We start from the raw sequence: 20,263 nt of genomic DNA, 5'->3' as shown, positions 1-20,263 counted from the left end.
CTCACAAGAGACTGATATCTAAATCCCAAATGCCAGTGTGTTCAATTACTACAAGAGGGTACAGCTCCATGATCTGTGGAAGTTGGGATAACGTGGTGGCAAGGAACAAAAGCTCATTCATTCATGATAAAGGGGATTTGTTTCAAGGTTATAGATGTCTGGACCTGGAATCCATGAGGAGCCCATGCATTTGTAATGCTTGGCTCCTCTTGTCTCTTTGACGCACTGATTTTGCTTCCCATGTATCTTTGACTTGTTGATAGTAGGCCACATTATAGCTCACTGGTCATATCATGAGTTGAATGCCAATGCCTTGGTTCTGATGCCACTGATGAGCCAACCAGGGCATCGGGGCACACAGCTGTTGCTGTGGGCAGTTAGTGGTGGTTGACAATTTCCATTAGAAGGGTGAGCAAGCATTCTGAGGCTTGGCTGGCCTGGTGTTTGTGTGTGTGTATGGGTGGGGGGTTGGGGGGTAGATGGGGATTTAAGTGGTTTGCATATTTAAAAGAAGGAGACTGAGATTGCCAAGTTAGATGGGTTTTTAGCTCATTTGAATATGTACTGTGAAGGCTGTGGTTTCTTAGGGCATTTTTCCCCTCTTGGGGCAGAGTCAGCCAGCCCTTCTCTGTTTCCAGAGCACTTTTCATTTGCTCCCTCTGATTATACCAACCATAGTAGATAGAATAATGGCTCCCAAAGATGATCTCATCCCAATCCCCATCATGTATGAATATGTTCCTTTACGTGGCAAAGGAGATTTTGCAGATGTGATTGAGTTAAGGATCCTGAGATGGGAAGACTATCCTTCTTTTCTGGGTGGGTCCAACATCATCACAATGTTTCTTTTGAGAGGGACACCAAAGGAGTCAGAAGAGAATGGAGTGAGCTGCTTTGAAGAGGGAGGAAGGGGCCATAAGCCAAGGGATACAGGTGGCCACTAGAAGCTGAAAAAAAGGCAAGGACATGCATTCTCCCCTCAGAGCCTCTCCTGGAGGGGCCAGTCCTTTACATCTTGACTTTCACTAGTGGAAATGATTTCAGGCTTTTGAACTACAAAACAATAAGAAAATAAATTTGTGTTGTTTTAAACCACCCAATTTGTGGTAATTTTTTATAGAGGCCATAGGAAACTACTATATTCCTCAATAAAGAGATGTCAACTGCTTATTTATTTATTTTAAAGATTTTATTTATTTGAGAGAGAGGGAGAAACAACAAGAGTGGGGGGTGGGAGGCTGGCTAGGGGCAGAGGGACAGGGAGAGGCTGATGTGGGGCTCCATCCCAAGACCCTGGGATCATGATCTGAGCTAAAGGCAGATGCTTAACTGACTGGGCTACCCAGATGCCCCTCAGCTGCTTATTTGGGGCCACCCAGCATCCACTTCTTCTGACGTCACTCCAATTTTCTTTTGAGGCAATTCTTTTTCCTTATCTCATGGGGGAAAAGGGGAGATGGTAAAGCTAAATGTCTGCCTGGTCTCCTACCTAGAGGTGGGCCCAAGACTTTGAAACATGAGCAAATGGAGCCTGGATGGCAACACTAGTGGTAGAAACAATATCGTGTCAGTATGAGCTCTTTGTACTTCCTGACTTTGGATTTGAAATTACTGAGCTTTTGTGTCCTTATCTACAAGGTAGGTGCAATAAGAGTATGTCTCATATGGTGTTTGTGAGGATTGAATGGGGGAAGGCCATTTAAAGTATCTACATGTAATAAGGGATCTGTCATTGGTGGCTTCCATCATTAAAGGTGGGAGGACCACATAAGTAGCTAGAGGGGAGCCACAGAAAATCCTTGAGCAGGGAAGTAGTACAGTCTGTTCAGGTTTTGGGGGCAGAGGCACACACAAGATGGGCAGATAATTGAGATGCCTTTGACCTAACATTTGGGAAATGTCAGGACTGGGTGGATGGTGAGAGCAGAGGTGGAGGGGCAATTTCCAGTGGCTGAAGTAACTGCCACTCCCTTGGGCAGAACAGGCATGTTGTTCCACCTGCTGCATGCCTAGATAATGGTGGAGTGGACACCTTTTATTTGTGCCTGTCCTCATCTGATGCCTCTTGTGACAACTGTATCACTATTTTCCTGGGGGAGGTGTCCCTCCTCTCACTCCCCTGACCCCATCCCCTTCCTAGGGGGGCTCAGTATAGCCAGGTTTGGCCACTCTTGCTGTGATCAGCTCAGGTAGGGACTTCAAATAAGTGCAATGAGTCAACCCTGAGACTGGCTGCAATTATTGGCAAATAGCTCTGGCTTTCCTGGTCATATATGAGCTAGGTGCTGCCCAGGACACTGGAGAGAGCTGCATGAGAAAGAAGGCATCCAAGAGGCAAGCAGAGCTGAAAGAGATTCAAGATTTAAGACCTTGTTTGAACACCTCGATCCAGCTATGCCTGAAGTGAGCTACCACCCAGAGACTTGAATTTGCTTCCCTTTTTTACTCCAGGTTGAATTATTGTCACTACTGCCTGGAAAAGGTCAAACTAATAAATTCAACCATGTACAAACTCCAATAGGAGACCCTTGGAGACTCTTTTTCTATTAGGGAAGAACATTTGATGCTATTGTTTTTCTGCCAACTTTAGGGTTTTCAGAGAGATTTGGGGCAGAGAATGGAAAGTGAAGATGTGGGAAGTAACAGTCCCTCCAGCCCCAAGGTTGAGGGAACCCCTCCCAGCTAATTATACCACAGAGTTTGGGAGCAGAGCCCCTTTCATTAAACTTTTAGGAGTCTTGGAAGGCTAGGGCCAGAATTCTATCAGCGAAGCCTGGAAAGCTTGGTGCTCCCAAGGCCTTGTGCTCTGGGAGGGACATGCATCATCTGAAAGCTCACCTCGACCCTGTGAAGTATTGCCATGCTCCCCGTTTGCTGATTTAGAAATCAAAATCGAGGCTCTCTGCTTCCATCAAGTGACTTGTTAAAGTTTTCCCAGTTTGCAAGAGGTGGAGGCTAAGACTTGAACTGAGATTTCCCCTTCTCGAGGATCCCTGGGTGGCTCAGCGGTTGGGCGTCTGTCTGCCTTCGTGATCCTGGGGTCCAGGGATCGAGTCCTATGTCGGGCTCCCTGCCTGGAGCCTGCTTCTCTCCCTCTGCCTGTGTGTTTGCCTCTCTCTCTCTCTCTCTCTCATGAATAAATAAATAGAACCTTGGTTTTAACCAGTACGCAAAACTACGTAGGACCGGTCACCCGACTACACCTAGTACTAGGAGCTGTGCTGACACCATCCGGATTGTTTCACTGAGTCCTTCCAGGGTGCCTTAGTTGACCTTAATCATGCAAAGGAGATGTGGGACTCGAACTCAGCATTCACTGTGCCACTTACTTTCGCGCACGTGCTTGCACACTTCCAAGACGGGGATCTCATCACCTTAGCTGCGCTCTTCCCCGGCACCTCTTGGGGGTAAATCCTTCGCCGCAAGCCGGGCGTGACCCGCGAAGCGCATGGGTGCAGCGCGGGGAAGGTGCCCAGAGCCCCGCGCGGGGGTCGTCCGCAGCGAGGCAGGCGGCGGCGCCGAGTCCAGAACGGCCAGCGCTCCAGTCAGGCCGGACGGGGGCGGAGGGGGTGGGCGCGATGCCGGGAACAGCGGCCGGCTCCGGAGGGCGCGAGGCGGGGCAGGCGGGGCGCGCGGGGAAGGGGCGCGGCGAGTGCGCGCGTGCGCGGTGGGGGGCCCCCGCGGCGGCGCGCGCGGGGCCGGCGCGGCGAGTGCGCGCGTGCGCGGTTGCGGGGGGGCGGCGCGGGCTGCCGCGGCGGCGCGCGGGACGGCGGGAACATGGCGCGCGGCTCCGGCGCGCGCGCCTAGCTGGCGGGACCGTTAGCTCGAGGCGGACGCGGCCCGGGCCCCGCGGGGATGGAGCAGTCGCCGCCGCCGGCGCCTGAGCCAACACCGGGGCCGACCCCGGCACGGAGCCGTAGGCGGCGGGAGCCAGAGTCGCCGCCGGCGCCGGCGCCGGTGAGTGCGTGAGGGGCGCGGGCCGGGAGACTTTCTTTGTGAAACTCCGTCGGTACGAGCCGGGCCGGGCCTCGGCGGCTGGCGAGCGCCCGCGGGGCGGAACCCGCCGCACCGTCCGGGCCCGAGCTGGCCGGCCTCGCGCCGCCGCCCACTCGGCTTGTGCGCGCGCGCCCGGGGGGGGGGGCGGTATACAGTCGGCGCCTACTGCGCACCACCTCTCCCCTTGTGGCCGCCGCCTTCGCCTCCGCGGGGTGGCGGCCCCCCCGGCCGGGGCCGCAGGCGGGGGGCCGCGCGGGGAGACAGGTGTCCGTGCTGCCCCGAGACTCAGGTGCAGCCCGCCCCGGAGGCGCCGCAGGGAGCAAGCCGTCGGCCCCCGGGGGGAGCCCAGCCTGGCGGCGGCTCTGCGCGCACTGACCGTGGAATGCTCGACGCGCACCCGAGCGCGGGGGCACCCGGCGGGGTGAAGGACGCCAGCCCCACGGACTCTGGAGGTGTGGCCGTCGGAGGATGGGGTGGGGCGGGGCGGGGCGGCGCGGCGTGGCCCCAGGCTGCCCAGGCGTACGAGGCTCTCTTCCCAGGGCCTCAGACTCTCCAAGGCGCGGAGACGCGGATTCTGACTTGAACTGACGGACTCGACGGGCGCTGGGGCACCGGGTGGGCTTCCAGCTGCCGGGACCTGTTCTGCTTACAGCGCACCTGGCGTCGTGGTCCCAGGTGGTGGCTGGCTCGCTGCCACAGCCTCCCAGTAGGAGCTCTTGAGACTAGTATGTAGCTCTCAGATTTACCGTAGGATGGGATTTCGCTCAGGTCCCGACTTCTGCGCCATGTTTTCAGTATGTTCCAGGCAAAGTCAGAGACTACGTTTCTCACTATAAACCATCAGCTATGTATACCCTCGCTAGGTTAGAATTAATTCTAAAACCAACCCTGATTTAAAAACAAAACAAAACAAAACAAAACAAAAAAACATGCTTCTTTCTCTTCATCATTTGGGAACACTGGGCATATAGGATTTTGTTCCTTCCAGGCAGGTAAATATTTACATTTTATCAAAGTAAATCTGAACTACTGTGTATTCAGAGAAGTTGGCAATTTGCTTAGACCTTCTTCTGAGTGTTTGTAGTTTTTATGTAATATTTTGAAATTGAGATTTATGTTTTAGTTCGGAGTCCCGGCTAAAATAGAATTGTTTGAAAGTTATTTGATATTTCAGGGGCTGGTTTTTCTTTTCTTTCTTTTTTTTTTTTTTTTCATGGCTTTTTGAACTTATTTTATTTTATTTTATTTATTTTTTAAAAGACTTTATTTATTCATGAGAGGCTCAGAGAGAAAGGCAGAGACATAGGCAGAGGGAGAAGCAGGCTTCCTGTAGGGAGCCTGATGTGGGACTCGATCCCAGGATCAAGCCCTGAACCAAAGGCAGACACAACCTCTGAGCCACCCAGGTGTCCCGGTTTTTTGAATTTTAGTAGTTGATTTCATCCCTCTCTCTTTTTTTGTTTTTGACTGGAAAAATGTGAATATATAGAAAAGACTTTAGGAGGTGCGATTGCATCTGAAGAAAAATAGAAAAATTAGATGCTTTTCAGTGTGTCATTTTTGCAGTTTATATGGATTTTTAAGACTTTTTATTGAGATACAATTTACATATAACATTAGTTGCAGGTGTAGAACATAATGACTTAATATTTGTATATATTGCAAAATGGTCACCACAGTAAGCCCAGTTAGCATGTTATCACATATAGTTACAGTTTCTTTTCTTATGAGAACTTTTAAGATTTACTCTTACCAACTTTCAAATATACAATTCAGTATTATTAACTATAGTCACCATGCAGTATATTACATTTCCATCACTGTCTTTTCAAGTGTCTTAAAAAGAAAACAAAACAAACCCAGCTTTGTTGAGATATAATTCACCTACTATAAAATCAACCTTTTCAATGTACAGTTTCATAGTTTATAGTGAATATTCGCTATATGCCCAGATATATCACCATTATCTGCTTTTAGAGCATTTTCATCATATTTCAAAGAAATGCCATTCACACTAGCATTCTTTGTTCACCTTTCTCCTAGCTGCTGGCAGTAACCTACTTTTTGTCTACCAATTTCACTATCCTGGATATTTCACATGATATAATCTTGCAATATGTAGTCTGGTTTCTTTCACTTTGCACAGGCATTCTATGGTTCATCCATGTGGTAGCATTTATAAGTACTTCATTCCTTTTTATTACTGGATAATACTCCATTGAATGGATATGCCACATTTAAAAAAATTGTTTTTTAAGATTTATTTATTTATTCAGAGAGAGAGAGAGAGAGAAAGGCAGAGACACAGGCAGAGGGAGAAGCAGGCTCCATGCAAAGCCCGACGTGGGACTCGATCCCGGGTCTCCAGGATCACACCCCAGGCTGCAGGAGGCGCCAAACCGCTGCGCCACCGGGGCTGCCCCGCATAGATTTTATTTATTCATGAGAGACACGCAGAGAGAGACAGAGACACAGATAGAGGGAGAAGTAGGCTCCACTTAGGGAGCCCAATGTGGGACTCGATCCCGGGTCTCCAGGATCTCGCCCTGGGCTGAAGGTGGCACTAAACCCTGAGCCACTCGGGCTGCCCTGTTTATACATTTTTTAAATGATTTTATTTATCTGAAAGAGAGAGAGAGAGTACCAGCAGGGTGAGGGGAAGAGGGTCAAGCAGATTCCCCACTTGAGGAGCCAGACTTTGGGCTTGACCCTAGGATCACAAGATCAACACCTGAGCTGAAGCTGATGCTTACCTGACTGAGCCACCTAGGTGCCCCTTGTTTATCCATTTATTCCTTGATAGATATGTGGGTTTTTTTCCACTTTTTGGTTATTAATGAAAAATGCTGCTAGGAACATTTATTAGTTTTAGTGCGGATGTGTTTTAATTTTTCTTGGGCATATCCTAATTGCTGGATCATATGGTAACTCTTTTTTTTAACCTTTTGTGGAGCTGACAATCTGTTCCTAAGGTATTACATTGTTTACATTTTCATCAGCAAAGTATGAGGGCTCCAGTTTCCCTGCATCCCTTCCAATCCTTGTTATTGTTTGTTTGTTTGTTTATTTATTTATTTATTTATTTATTTATTTATTTATTTATTTTTTAACTTTACCTATCCTGGTAGGTATAAAATGGTATCTCATTGCAATTTTGATATACATTTCCCTGATGACTAATGATGTTGGGGATTTTTTGGTGCTTATTGGCTATTTGTGTATCTTTGGAGAAATGTCTATTAAAATCCTTTGTCCGTTTTTTAGGTCCATTTTTTAATTGGGTTATTTGTCATAGATTGAGTTGTAAGAGTTATTTAAGTATTCTGGATACGAAACCCTAGTCAGATATATGATTTATAAATATTTTCTCCTGTAGGTTGTCTTTCACTTTTGTTTTTAATTAAAAAAATTTGTTTTAAAGATTTTATTTATTCATGAGAGACGCAGAGAGAGAGGCAGAGACATAGGCAGAGGGAGAAGCAGGCTCCCTATAGGGAGCCTGTTGTGGGACTCAATCCCAGGACCCCAGGATCATGCCCTGAGTCAAAGGCAGACGCTCAACCACTGAGCCACCCAAGTGTTCCTCTTTCACTTTTTTGATTATGTCCTTTGTTGAAAAAAAAAGTTTTAATTGTGATGAAGTCGAATTTATCAATTTTTTCTTTTGTTGTTCATGCTTTTGCTGTCATATCTAAGAATCCATTGCCAAATCCAAGGTCAAGAAGTTATCCCTAAAAAAAAAAAAAAAAAAAAAAGAAGAGTTATCCCTATGCTTTCTTCTAAGGGTTTTCTGTTTTTAACCCTTATATTTACATTGTTGATCCATTTTGAGTTAATTTGTGTGTGTGTTGTAAGATAGTGATCCAAATTCATTCTTTTGCTTATGATGATCTAGTTGTCCAAGCACTATATATTGAAAGGATTGTTTTTATACCATTGAATGGTCTTTGCACCCTACTGAAACCTAGCTGACTATATGTTAGGTTTTATTTTTGGACTCTCAATTCTATTCTGTTGTCTATCCTTATGCCAGTACTATACTATTTGATTATAGTAGCTCTGTAATAGGTTTTGAAATTAAATATAAATCCTGTAACTTTGGTTTTCTTCAAGGCTGTTTAGGTTTTTTTGGCCCCTTATTTATGGATTTTAGGATCAGGTTTTTAATTTTTGGCAAAAATTAGCTGGGATTTTTATATAAATTGTGTTTAATCTGCCCTTTCAGTAGTGTTTTGTAGTTTTCAGATCAAGGTCTTGCACTTCTTTCAAAAATTTATTCCTAAGTATTTTATTTTATGTGATGCTATTATACATGGAACTATTTTTTTTTAAATATTTTATTTATTATTTATTTATTTAAGTCACAGACAGAGAGAGAGAGAGGCAGAGACACAGGCAGAGAGAGAAGCAGGCTCCATGCACCAGGAGCCCGATGTGGGATTCGATCCCGGGTCTCCAGGATCGCGCCCTGGGCCAAAGGCAGGTGCCAAACCGCTGCGCCACCCAGGGATCCCACATGGAACTATTTTTTAAAATATTTTATTTATTTATTCATAGAGACACACACACAAAGAGAGAGAGAGAGAGGCAGAGACACAGGCAGAGGGAGAAGCGGGCTCCATGCAGGGAGCCTGATGTGGGACTTGATACCGGGCCTCCAGGATCACACCCCGGCCTGCAGGGGGCGTTAAACCGCTGCGCCACCGGAGCTGCCCTACATGGAACTATTTTTAAAATTCCATATTCTTATTGTTTACTACTAATTCATTGCTCAGTCAGAAGAAATATAGTTGAGTTTTGGATAAATCTTTTAATCTCATCATTTAGTGATAGTTAAGTTTCTAGGTTTTGGCTCTGCTACTTACTAGTTGAATGAGTTTTGACAATTCTTAACTGTTATACATCTTAGTGTTCTTGTATGTATAATGGGCATCCCAAAGAACTTTATTTATTTATTTATTTATTTATTTATTTATTTATTTATTTATTTCCCCAAAGAATTTTTAAAGAGAATGTTGATAGATAGTAAGAACAATGCCTTACATGTGGTGGGGTTTAGATATTTGTTGTTTATCTTCTTTTGCTAAATAACTCCATTTAAAAGCAAGCCAAAAAACAAAAAGCGAACAAAACACCAAACCCAAACAAAACCAATAAACCCCCCCAAACAAACCCCAAAGCGTAGACAAAGTCACCCTCCCCCATACCCCCAAACCCACAACGAAAAACCGCAAGCAAAAACCTCAGACCTCTTCCTGTCCCCCATTGCTTTTCTGTGATCCTAAGGCATCTCTGTGAGTGCTTGAGGAATAGTGAAAGACAAAATTTCTCACATCACACAATTGTATTGTAAAAGCCTGCTAAAGAGCTATATAGGGATTTGACAATGCGTTTGTTAGTATTTTTTAAAATACTAAATGTGTGGGATGCCTGGATGTCTCAGTTAAGTTTCTGATTCTTGATTTTGGCTCAGGTTATTATCTCAGGGTTGTCAGACCCACTCTCACATCAGGCTCTGTACTCAGTGTGGAGTCTGTTGGAGATTCTCTCTCTCCCCCTCCCTCTGCACCCCACCCACCCTGCCATACTCTCTCTCTCTCTCTCTCAAGTAAATAAATAAAGCTTTTAAAAAATGTGATAAAGTGTAACTCAAAGCTGTTTGTTTTTACCCCATATTTCTTATTAATGGGCTGTTCTTTTATTACCTATTTCTTCTAAAAGCAGAAGCAATATTTTTTTTCCAATGAATTTGCTGGTTACAATTGTTTATTTTGAATGATTGCTATTTTTATAAAAACTCTGTTAGAGCCAAAGCCTGATGTTTAAACTTAATATTACTCTTTTTGTGGTGTTTCTTCAGTAGCCAGAGTAGATTGTTTAATATGGGAAGAAACCAGAGACACGGTTTAATCCAAATATGATACTTGGAACATAATATTTGTTGAATGTGTATTCACTATGATCCAAAGAAAATAATTGTTTACTTTGTAAATATTATTTTGACAATAAAACCTTACCTCCAAACTTAGAAATATAATTAAATTTGTAACCCACAAACCCAGATGGATAACTCAGAGACATGTCTGTAAGAAAATTTTAAATCAAAATTGATCTTTGTTTTAAAAATCCCTTTTGTTATTATGAAAACTGAACATATACATTGTATACAATTTTTAAAATACTGAGTGCCTGTTGGCTTAGTTGATTAAACGTCTGCCTTTGGCTCAGGTCGTGGTCTCACCGTCCTGGGATTGAATCCTGTGTTGGGAGCCTGCTTCTCCCTCTCTTGCTTCCCCAGCTTGTGCTCTCTCTCTATCAAATAAATAACATTTTAAGAAAAATATAAGACAAATAACCCCCAAACCATAAATTACCAATATGGAGATGATTATTATTAATACCTCAGTATAAATCTTTCCGGAACTTTCTGTGCATTTTTCTATCTAATAATATTTACACACATACACAAATGTATATAGGTATTTTAACTAAGACAAAATAAAAATATGCAAAACGTCTTTAAAAATTGGCTTTATTGGGATCCCTGGGTGGCGCAGCGGTTTGGCGCCTGCCTTTGGCCCAGGGCGCGATCCTAGAGACCCGGGATCGAATCCCATGTCGGGCTCCCGGTGCATGGAGCCTGCTTCTCCTTCTGCCTATGTCTCTGTCTCTCTCTCTCTCTCTGTGACTATCATAAATAAATAAAAATTTTTTAAAAATTGGCTTTATTTAGGTATAATTTGCATACAATAAAATTACCAATTTAAAATATGAGTTCTTCCCCCCCCCCCAATCATTCTTTATTTTTAATTCAAAACAATAACAATGAGAACAGCAAAGGAGTTACACCTTGATTGAGGGACATTCATGATCAATTCACAAATAACTTGAGTTTGTATATCTTGGATATATTGAACTTCACACCACTGAGCTAAAGTTAACAAGCCCTTTCGTTTTGCTAATACCTAGTCCTCAGAGATGCAAGGCAATACAGAAATTGTTACTGCATGCATATATCAACATTTGGCCTTAGACCTTACCCATACTTTTGTTATAGTTACATGAGTTCTGACAAGTTGTGCAGTCACCACCACAGTCAGTAGAAATAAAATTCTTGTTATTACTGAGAACCACTTCATTTTACGTGTTCTGCAATTTGTTATCTATCCACCAGTTGATGGACATTTGGGTTTCCAGTTTTTGGTGATTTTGAGTAGAGCTACTATGAACATGCATGTACAAGTCTTGATGTGTTTTATGTATGTTTAAAGAGTGAATATTTAAGAATGGGGTTGCTGGTTTGTATGATAAACGTATATAGATACTGTTTTTTTTTTTTTTAAAGATTTTATTTATTTATTCATGAGAGACACAGAGAGAGACAGAAACAGAGACATAGGCAGAGGGAGAAGCAGGCTCCCTGCAGGGAGCCCGACATGGGACTCATCCCCAGGACCGCAGCATCACGCCCTGAGCCGGAAGGCAGACGCTTAACCACTGAGCCACCCAGGCGTCCCTAGATACTGGTTTGATTGATTGATTTATTTATTTATTTATTTATTTATTTATGAATGATACAGAGAGGCAGAGACACAGGCAGAGGGAGAAGCAGGCTCCATGCTGGGAGCCCCATGTGGGACTCGATCCCGGGACTTCAGGATCGCGCCCTGGGCCAGAGGCAGACGCTAAACCGCTGAGCCACCCAGGGATCCCCCTAGATACTGTTTTTGAAACCTTTTTTTTCAGTTAATGATCACACCCCACTTTCCATTTAAGTAGTTTCTTCTTATTAAATGCTTAGGCAGGGGCGCCTGGGTGACTCAGAGTCTTTTGTCTTCTGATGGGTCATGATACCAGGGTCCTGGGATCCAATCCTGCATCGGGTTCCTTGCTCAGCGGGGAGCCTGCTTCTCCCTCTCCCTCTGCCACTTGCCCTGCTTGTGCTCTCTCTCTCTCAAATAAATAAAATATTTAATAAAAATAAATGCTTAGGCAATATTCAGTTATTGTTTTCCCAATCTGTCCCCAAATATTCTTTTTTTTTCCAAATATTCTTTTTAAAAAATATTTTTTATTTGAGAGAGAGAAGGAGCAGAGAGGGAGCCCACATGAGTGTGGAGCTTGAACTCATGACCCCGAGATCAAGAATCACTTGCTCTACTGACTGAGCTAGCCAGGTGCCCCTAACCTACATTATTTTAAATGAGATTCTAGTTGACAAATAATTGATGATTTACGATGAGGATGTGGTACTATTTTGTGGATAAAGAACAGGATTGGTAAGAAATGGTAGGTGGTCTAAGTAACACAGCAACCAACCCTGACTTTGTGTTGTAATTTTGCAAGAATGGACAATAGGTTAGTTCTGACTGTTAAATAAGGGAAGGCATATTATTGTATGTGGCTTCCCATTCCATGATTATGCATTTGGCATTTTCATGCTATCATTGGCTAAGTTTGCCAAAGTGGAAGTTTAAAAATTCCCATGGGGGATGCCTGGGTGGCATGTGCTATGTGTTAGCAGCAGGAGAGGCAGAGGAGAGGAAGAGGAGAGGAGAGGAAGAGAGAGTCTTATGTATATTCTGTGCTCAGTGTAGAGCCCAATGTGAGGCTTGATCCCATGACCCTGAGATCATGACCCGAGCTGAAACCAAGAGTTGGCTGCCAGCTGTGCCACCTAGGCAGCCATAATTCCTAATTTTAAAAGCTATAAAACTACAGTAATCAAGTCAGTGTGGTACTGGCATAAGCCCGCCTCCTCTGGGGACTGTGTGCTCACTGAGATTCACAGGGTGGGGGTCCAGGCTCCATGGAAAGTCTCACTTCCTCTGCTTATCTCCTTAGGTCCTACTGGGCCCCCTGGGACATGGTGCTTAACTGTACTGCTCTGGTCACCTGAGCTTCATTCAGTTTGTAGCCAGTAGTGATGTGGGAAAGAATGGTTCAAGAATAGTTTCTGTTGGGAGCCTGAGAGACTTAGTGACTGAGTGTCTACCTTTGTCTCAGGTCGTGATCCTGGGGTCCTGGGATCGAGTTCCACATTGGGCTCCCCACCAGGAGCCTGCTTCTCCCCTGCCTATGTCTCTGCTCTCTCTTTGTGTCTCTCATGAATAAATAAAATCTTTTAAACAAACAAACAAAAGAATAATATAGATCAATGGAATTGACAGTCGAGAAATAAACCCTCACATTTATGGCCATTTGATTCTCAACAATGGTGTGAAGACCACTTAGTGGGAGAAAGAATGGTCTTTTTATTTTTTAATTTAATTTAATTTTAATTTATTTTATTTTTTTATTATTTTTTTAAGATTTTATTTATTTATTCATGAGAGACACACAGAGAGAGAGGCAGAGACACAGGCAGAGGGAGAAGCAGGCTCCTTGCAGGGAGCCGGATGCAGTCTCCAGGGTCATGCCCTGGGCGGGAGGCAGGTGCTAAACCGCTGAGCCATCCAGGGATCCCTAAGAATGGTCTTTTTAACAAATGGTGCTGGACAACTAGATTTCCACATGCAAAATAATAAATTTGAACCCCTACCTCATACCATACACAAAAATGAACTCAAAAGTGCATCAGGGACCCAAACATAAGAACAAGAACAATAAAACTCTTATTTGAAAATACAGGGAAAGAAAAAAAAGAAAAAAAAAAAAGAAAAAAAAAAATGAAAATACAGGGAAAATCTTTGTGACTTTGGGTTAGGCAGCGATTTTTATTTTATTTTTTTAAAGTAATTTCTGTGCTCAACATGGGGCTTGAACTCATGACCCAGAAATCAAGAGTTGCGTGCTCTACCAAATGAGCCAGCCAGGTGCCACATAGGTAGTGATTTCTTAAGTAAAATACTAAAAACAAAAGTAACAAAAGAAGAAATAGATGCTTTGGACTTAATTAAAATTAAACACTTGTGTATGTCAAAGGACAGCATCAAGAAAGGGAAAAGAGTTCTTCCACAGGATGCCTACACACTGCCACTAGAAGTGGCATATCTTTAGTGATCCCTGAGAATTCCAGCACATTTTGTGAGTACTCAACACTAATATCAATGGACAGTGGAAAATAGTCTTTGCCATTACTGCAGTTAAGTGATGGGAGGGGTGGGGCAAAGATATGTGGTGTTAAGGAAAGCAGACATAGACCTCACCAGGGGATCAGGAGAGCTCCATCAGGATGACATGGAATGTGTGATCACCATTATACAGTGTAAGATCCTAGACTGATTCTGGAACAGACTAAAAGATGTGAAGCATAGAAAATACAGCTAGGTCCTGGCCAAAGGCCTGGACAGTGAACTTCATGAAGACTTAGAATCAAGAAGATTCAAACCCACAGAGGCCTCATCACTCCTTGGGACTTTGTGTCCTAGGCCAGCGTACCAAGACCACAGGCCACTGTGGCTACACTGTGGGTATGTCAAAGAAAACATAAATCTGTAGGCTTTGTTAAATAGTTTGTACACTTATGGCTTCCTTGTAAAAACAAAACAAAACAAAACAAAACATAAAACAAAGTGAAGAAATCCCACACAATGTAACAAAATATTTGCAAATCATGATCTAATAATGGAGTTGTGTCAAGAATATATAAAGAACTCTTACAACTCATGATAAAAATATAACCTAATTAAAAAATGGACAAAGTATTTGAATAGACATTTCTCAAAGAATATGTACAAATGACCAATAAACACATGGAAAGATATTACTCATGAGGAATATGCCAATCAAAACCTCAATGAGATGCCACTGTATACCTACTAGAATGGCTTAAAAGTAAAAAGGATAACAAGTGTTGGTCAGGATGTAGAGAAATTGGGGTCCTCATACCCCAATTCTTGAGAATGTAAAATTGTGCAGCCATTTAGGAAAACACTTTGGCATTTTTTCAGAATGCTGAACATGGAGCTGCCATATGGCATGGTAATTCTACTTCTGAATATATACTGAGAGAAATGAAAGCATTTGTCCATATAAAAACTTGTACATGAATGTACATGAATTATTCATAATAGCTCTGAAGTAGAAACAATCTGTAAGTGATGAACTAACTGTTGAGTGGATAAACAAAATGTGGTGTATTCATACAGGGAACTAGTATTCAGCCATACTAAAGGAAGAAATATTAACATATGATACAATACAGATGAACCTTTAAAGTATTTTGAGTGAAAGAAGCCAGTCATAAAACATCACATAGCATATGATTCCATTTATGTGAAATATTCAGGATAGGCAAATCCATAAAGACAGTAGATAGATTAGTATTTGCCAGGGACTTGGGGAGGAGAGGTGGGAAGTGACTGTAAACGGTATGGTGCTTCTTTTGGGAGTGATAGAAATATTAGAATTATGGCAGAGGTTACAAAACTGAATAAATAAAAAAACCACTGAGCTGCATACTTTAAAAGGATGAATTTTGGGGCAGCCTGGATGGCTCAGTGGTTTAGGTGCTGCCTTCAGCGCAGGGTGTGATCCTGGAGACCCGGGGTCGAGTCCTGCGTCGGGCTCCCTGCTTGGAGCCTGCTTCTCCCTCTGCCTGTGTCTCTGCCTCTCTCTCTCTCTCTCTCTCTCTCTCTCTATCTCTCATAAATAAATCTTTAAAAACTTTTTAAAAAGGATGAATTTTATGGTATCTGAAATATATGTCTCATTATAGGTGTAAAAAAAACAAGTAGAAAATGAAAGGAGCATCTGGCTGGCTCAATTGGCAGAGCATGTGACTCTTGATCTTGGGGTTGTGATTTAGGTCCCACATTGGGCATGGAGCCTACTTAAAAAAAATAAAGAGAAAAAATATTTAATCTTTTGAAATGCCATTAGAGATATTTTCCTAAAGTAAAATGAAAAGATATTTTACTACAGTCTTTATTTGCTCCTCTCCCATTTTTATTTTCACTGATAGATGGTAAAATGAGCAGAATTATACCTGTCATCCAAGATGACCCTGTCATCTAAAGCTATTTTATAGAGTGACAAACTAAATCCAAAAATAATAGTTAAAATAGAGTGCATATGTATAAATAATTTCAAGCATATGGAAAAATAGATTGAATCTAATAACATATATTCTCTCATTCTTTTTTTTTCTCTCATTCTTTTGATTTAAATTATTAACACTTTGCAATAATTAGATATAGTTTGAGAAGTAGTTGAGATTTGTAGAATCTATCTTTACAGTATCTAAAATAAAATGTTCACTAAGCATTTGTGTAGAGAACACCTGAAATTAAGAAGGATGAGAATGTTTCTGTGAATTAATATCACATGAACATATTGAGATGTATGTCAAAGATGAACTTTCTTTGAAATAATGAGACCTGTAAGTAACACCATTTTTAATGCAAGCATATTGACCCTCATGGGCTTATAAAATGACTGGGCTAAGTTGTAGAACAGAGGAAACTGTCAAGTTCTTAAGACTTCCTGTGACTTGTCCTCTGAGATTAGAAACTTAGTTTCCTAATATTTTGTTAGTGTTATTTGATATTGAGTATATATATTTAATAAGGTTAACACGTGGGTTGGGTTCATATTTTATTTTGGAGTTAACTGTTTACACATCTTTTATTTTGGAGTTAACTGTTTACACATCTGGGTATGTTCTCTCAGGAATTTGCATGTTACTAATGTGATTTTGGAATTCAGGCACCTTTATTGGACATTTGGCCCCTGTATAGTTTCTTATCGGTAGGAAAAGTGTCAGATTGCACAATTTCCTGAGACAGTACTAAAAAGTAAAAACAGTGCCACAATTCCTTTTGCTCTGCAATGTAATGTTTTTGTATTAAGTGCTGTCTTGGATCCCTATGGTTTTAGCTTATGAATTAACAGGATTTTTGAAAGTTGTTCTGTCAAATAATGCTTTTGTTAAATTCAAAAGCTTCCTAATCTCTACAAAGATTTTTTGAAAACCAGTTAGAAAAATTGTTCAGGAAATTGCCCTTAAATTTTAATTATATTAAAAAAATAAAATTTCCATTACGCATATTTGGAAAAACCATGTAAATTGTGTAGTAGTCCTTCCATAAATATAGGGTCTCTTGGCTTCAGATTATTATAGCTAATGTATTGTGCTTACTAGGTGTCAGACATTGTTCTAAGTCCTTTTTTGAATATTAACTCACTTAGTCCTCATAACTACCTTATGAGGTAGGAACTATTGTTATTCCCATTTTATATACGAGGAAACTGAGGTACAGTGAGGTTATTAAGTAACTTGGTCAAGATCACAGAGCTAGGAAGTTGAGTTATACTGAACTGTGAGTTACAGTCTGGCTCTAGAGTCTGTGTTCTCTTTTTTTTTTTTTTTTTTTTAAGATTTATTTATTCATGAGAGACACAGACTGTGACAGAGAGGTAGGCTCCCTGTGGGGAGCCGTATATGGGACTCAATCCCAGACCCCAGGATCATGACCTGAGCCGAAGGTGCCCAACCGCTGAGCCACCCAGGCGTCCCTAGAGTCTGAGTTCTTAAACATACTAGTCAGGTCTTTGATTTCAATGATGATTAAGCAAATAGTGATCAATTGTAACTGTCTTTTGCTACGGAATGTTAGATTTATTGCGAGACAGTAATATAAGTAATTCTCTTGACTATCTTGTTAAAACCTAATTTTTAAAAAGATTTTATTTGTTTACTTGAGAGAAAGACAGAGATAGCAACAGAGATAGCAAGAGAAAGCAGGAGCCAGGAGGAGAGGGAGAAGCAGGCTCCTTACTGAGCAGGGAGCTGGAAGCAGGGCCCAATCCCAGGGATCGTGACCTGAGTTGATGACAGACTCATAACCAACTGAGCCATCCAGGCACCCCTAAAACCGAATTTCTACTGTGAAGTTGAAGGTTATGTTAGCCAGTATTCTGGAATTTAAGTCTCTATAAGGATAGAGCAAAGGGATGAGCATTTGATACTTTTATTCTTGAATTTTATTATCGAGTAACTTTTTATCAGTCAAAAGTTAAAATTAACTATAATGTAAATTGCTTAATTTTTTAAGTATTTGAAGTTACAAACTGTTATTAAGCTAATAATGTAGTACCTGACATGTTTCTCAAATGAAGCATGAGAATTAAACCAGATAATGAAGAAAAATATTAAATGAAATGAGGCTATATAAAAAAGATTTTTAGGATAGTAAAGGAATGATTCTAATTTCATATGTATCTCTGAAATAAAGAGTTGTAAACTAAAATCACTGCCTGTTTTATTTATTTATTTATTTATTTATTTATTTATTTATTTGATTGTCTCCATTTATTGTTGGTTAAGGAAAATCCTCATGAGTTAATACAGGGTCCTTTTTCCCCAGAGGCATGCTGAGGGAGAGGGCCCTAGAGCCTCCCAGAAATAGTTTATAGCAACAGTACTTGACCAAGAGCTGCTGGACACATTGCCTGGAGAAAAGGCAACTGTCCCCATTCCCTGAGGTCACTTAGTAGGGTAAATGGCCTTAAGTCCTTGGTGGGGAACAAGTCTAGAGAGAATGGAAAATAGTCAAATGTGAGAAGATAATTGGTGATGACCACATGCAGGAACAGGCCCACTGTCTAAATGTCTTCAGGCCCCTGAAGTAGGGATGTCTAAATGAGGGTTCCGACTATACAATGTGTTAAGCAACGAGGAGGAAATCACTGCTTGTATCTTCCTTTTTTTACTGATGAGGAGGAATCAGTCTTTATAGTGCAAACTAAAAGTTTGTTAACTAAAGACAAATTATATTAATACTGTAAATCATTTGTTGATTCAGAATTTTAGCCCAAGGCTAGGTTTGTGAAAGAAACGTTTAATTATAATTTTCTGAGAAAGTTTTTTTGTCATTAAAAAATGGATTCTAGAGGGACGCCTGAGTGGCTTGGTGGTTTGGTGCCTGCCCTCTCTGTCCAGGGTGTGATCCTGGGGTCCCGGGATTAAGTCTCGCATCCGGCTCCCTGTGTGGAGCCTGCTTTTCCCTCTGCCTATGACTGCCTGTCTTTGTGTCTCTCATGAGTAAATAAATAAAGTATTTTTTAAAAAATGGATTCTAGAAGTGAATTCTTCATTGGAGTATTCTTCATTTGAAGAATTTTGAGGTCAAAATGTAGGTATTTACTTAACAAAAATTTTTAGCTTATTATTGAAATAGAGTTGAAATAGTTGAATGTCGGGAGACATTTTACACTGCAATGTTTTAAGTCATGTCTATTGTGAATTCAAAGACTTTTAAACTAACGTTTTTTTTTAATCCTTTATGAGATGGGTATACAGGGTAGCAGGTGTATAGACATATGATTACTCTTCTACTCTGGAATACATATTTATTTCTTGTTGAAGTTGGAAGAGCTGGAATTAATTCATGTGTTTATTAGTTAAAATTTTTTCAAATGTGCTTGTTTTCCTATCATTGTCACAGCATTTTGATTGATTTTACAGAGGGAGTTGTGAAATTTTATTGATTTGGCTAAAAAATTTTTTTTAAAATTTTGTTTCTTTTTTGGGATGCCTGGGTGACTTAGCAGTTGAGCGTCTGCCTTCGGCTCAGCGCGTGATCCCAGGATCCGGGATCGAGTTCCACATAGGGCTCCCTGCAAGGAGCCTGCTTCTTCCTGTGCCTATGTCTCTGCCCCTCTCTCTGTTTGTCATAAATAAATAAATAAATCTTTTTTAAAAAATTATTTTTTTTCTTTTTAAAGGTTTATTTATTTATGAGAGAGTGTGCGAGCATGAGTGCATGAGCTCTAGCCGGAGGAGGGGCAGAGGGAGAAGGAGGCAGGCCACTGAGTGGGGAGCCCAATGCAGGGCTCAATCCCAGGATTCTGAGATGATGATGTGAGCCAAAGTCAGATGCTTAACTCATTGAGCCACTGAGGTGCCTGATGTATTTAGTTTTAAAGATCAGGGACTTTATTTTATATTCTCACTCCAGGATGTTTGTGAGCCTCATTCTATAGAAATAATAATTTATAAAATGTACATATCTACCATGAATTAACTTACTTTTGATTTCTGAGTGTGATAGTAGTGAAGATAGTAGTTTTATTTTGCAGTGTGTAAGATTATTTCATTGCTTAATTTTCTGCCCATTTTATCCTTTGTTTCTTGGGGTACCAGGAGTTTGTTGCCAGGATGGATGTTCTCAGCAGAGTCTTGAAAAATACTCTACATGTGAGAAAATGATATTCTATCTAGCTACAAATCCAGATATAAACTTTAAAAAGCATATAAGCAAGTTGTGTTCAAGCAGCGTTGCATTTCAAAGGCTGCCTTAAATTTAGAGAAAGTTATGTATCA

The 20,263-nt window shown here is 41.5% G+C and overlaps 1 protein-coding gene and 1 pseudogene across 2 annotated transcripts in view; both read left to right on the top strand.

Moving 5' to 3' along the window:
• The first annotated feature begins 3,788 nt into the window (after nt 1–3,788).
• TTC28 (tetratricopeptide repeat domain 28) overlaps nt 3,789–20,263 on the top strand; it is a 625,508-nt gene continuing 609,033 nt past the window's right edge. For both annotated transcript variants that reach the window (XM_072803063.1, XM_072803062.1), the window contains exon 1: nt 3,789–3,957. In XM_072803063.1, the coding sequence (XP_072659164.1) occupies nt 3,856–3,957 (102 nt within the window). In that variant the 5' untranslated portion in view covers nt 3,789–3,855. The remainder of the gene's footprint in view (nt 3,958–20,263) is intronic.
• On the top strand, nt 4,379–18,875 carry LOC140619831 (small ribosomal subunit protein uS13-like; annotated as a pseudogene).

The sequence above is a fragment of the Canis lupus genome, chromosome 27 (assembly GCF_048164855.1).
Source record: "Canis lupus baileyi chromosome 27, mCanLup2.hap1, whole genome shotgun sequence".
In the NCBI taxonomy this organism is placed as follows: domain Eukaryota; kingdom Metazoa; phylum Chordata; class Mammalia; order Carnivora; family Canidae; genus Canis; species Canis lupus.
Note: the sequence above shows the minus strand (reverse complement) of the source record. Positions and strands in the feature narration are given on the sequence as shown.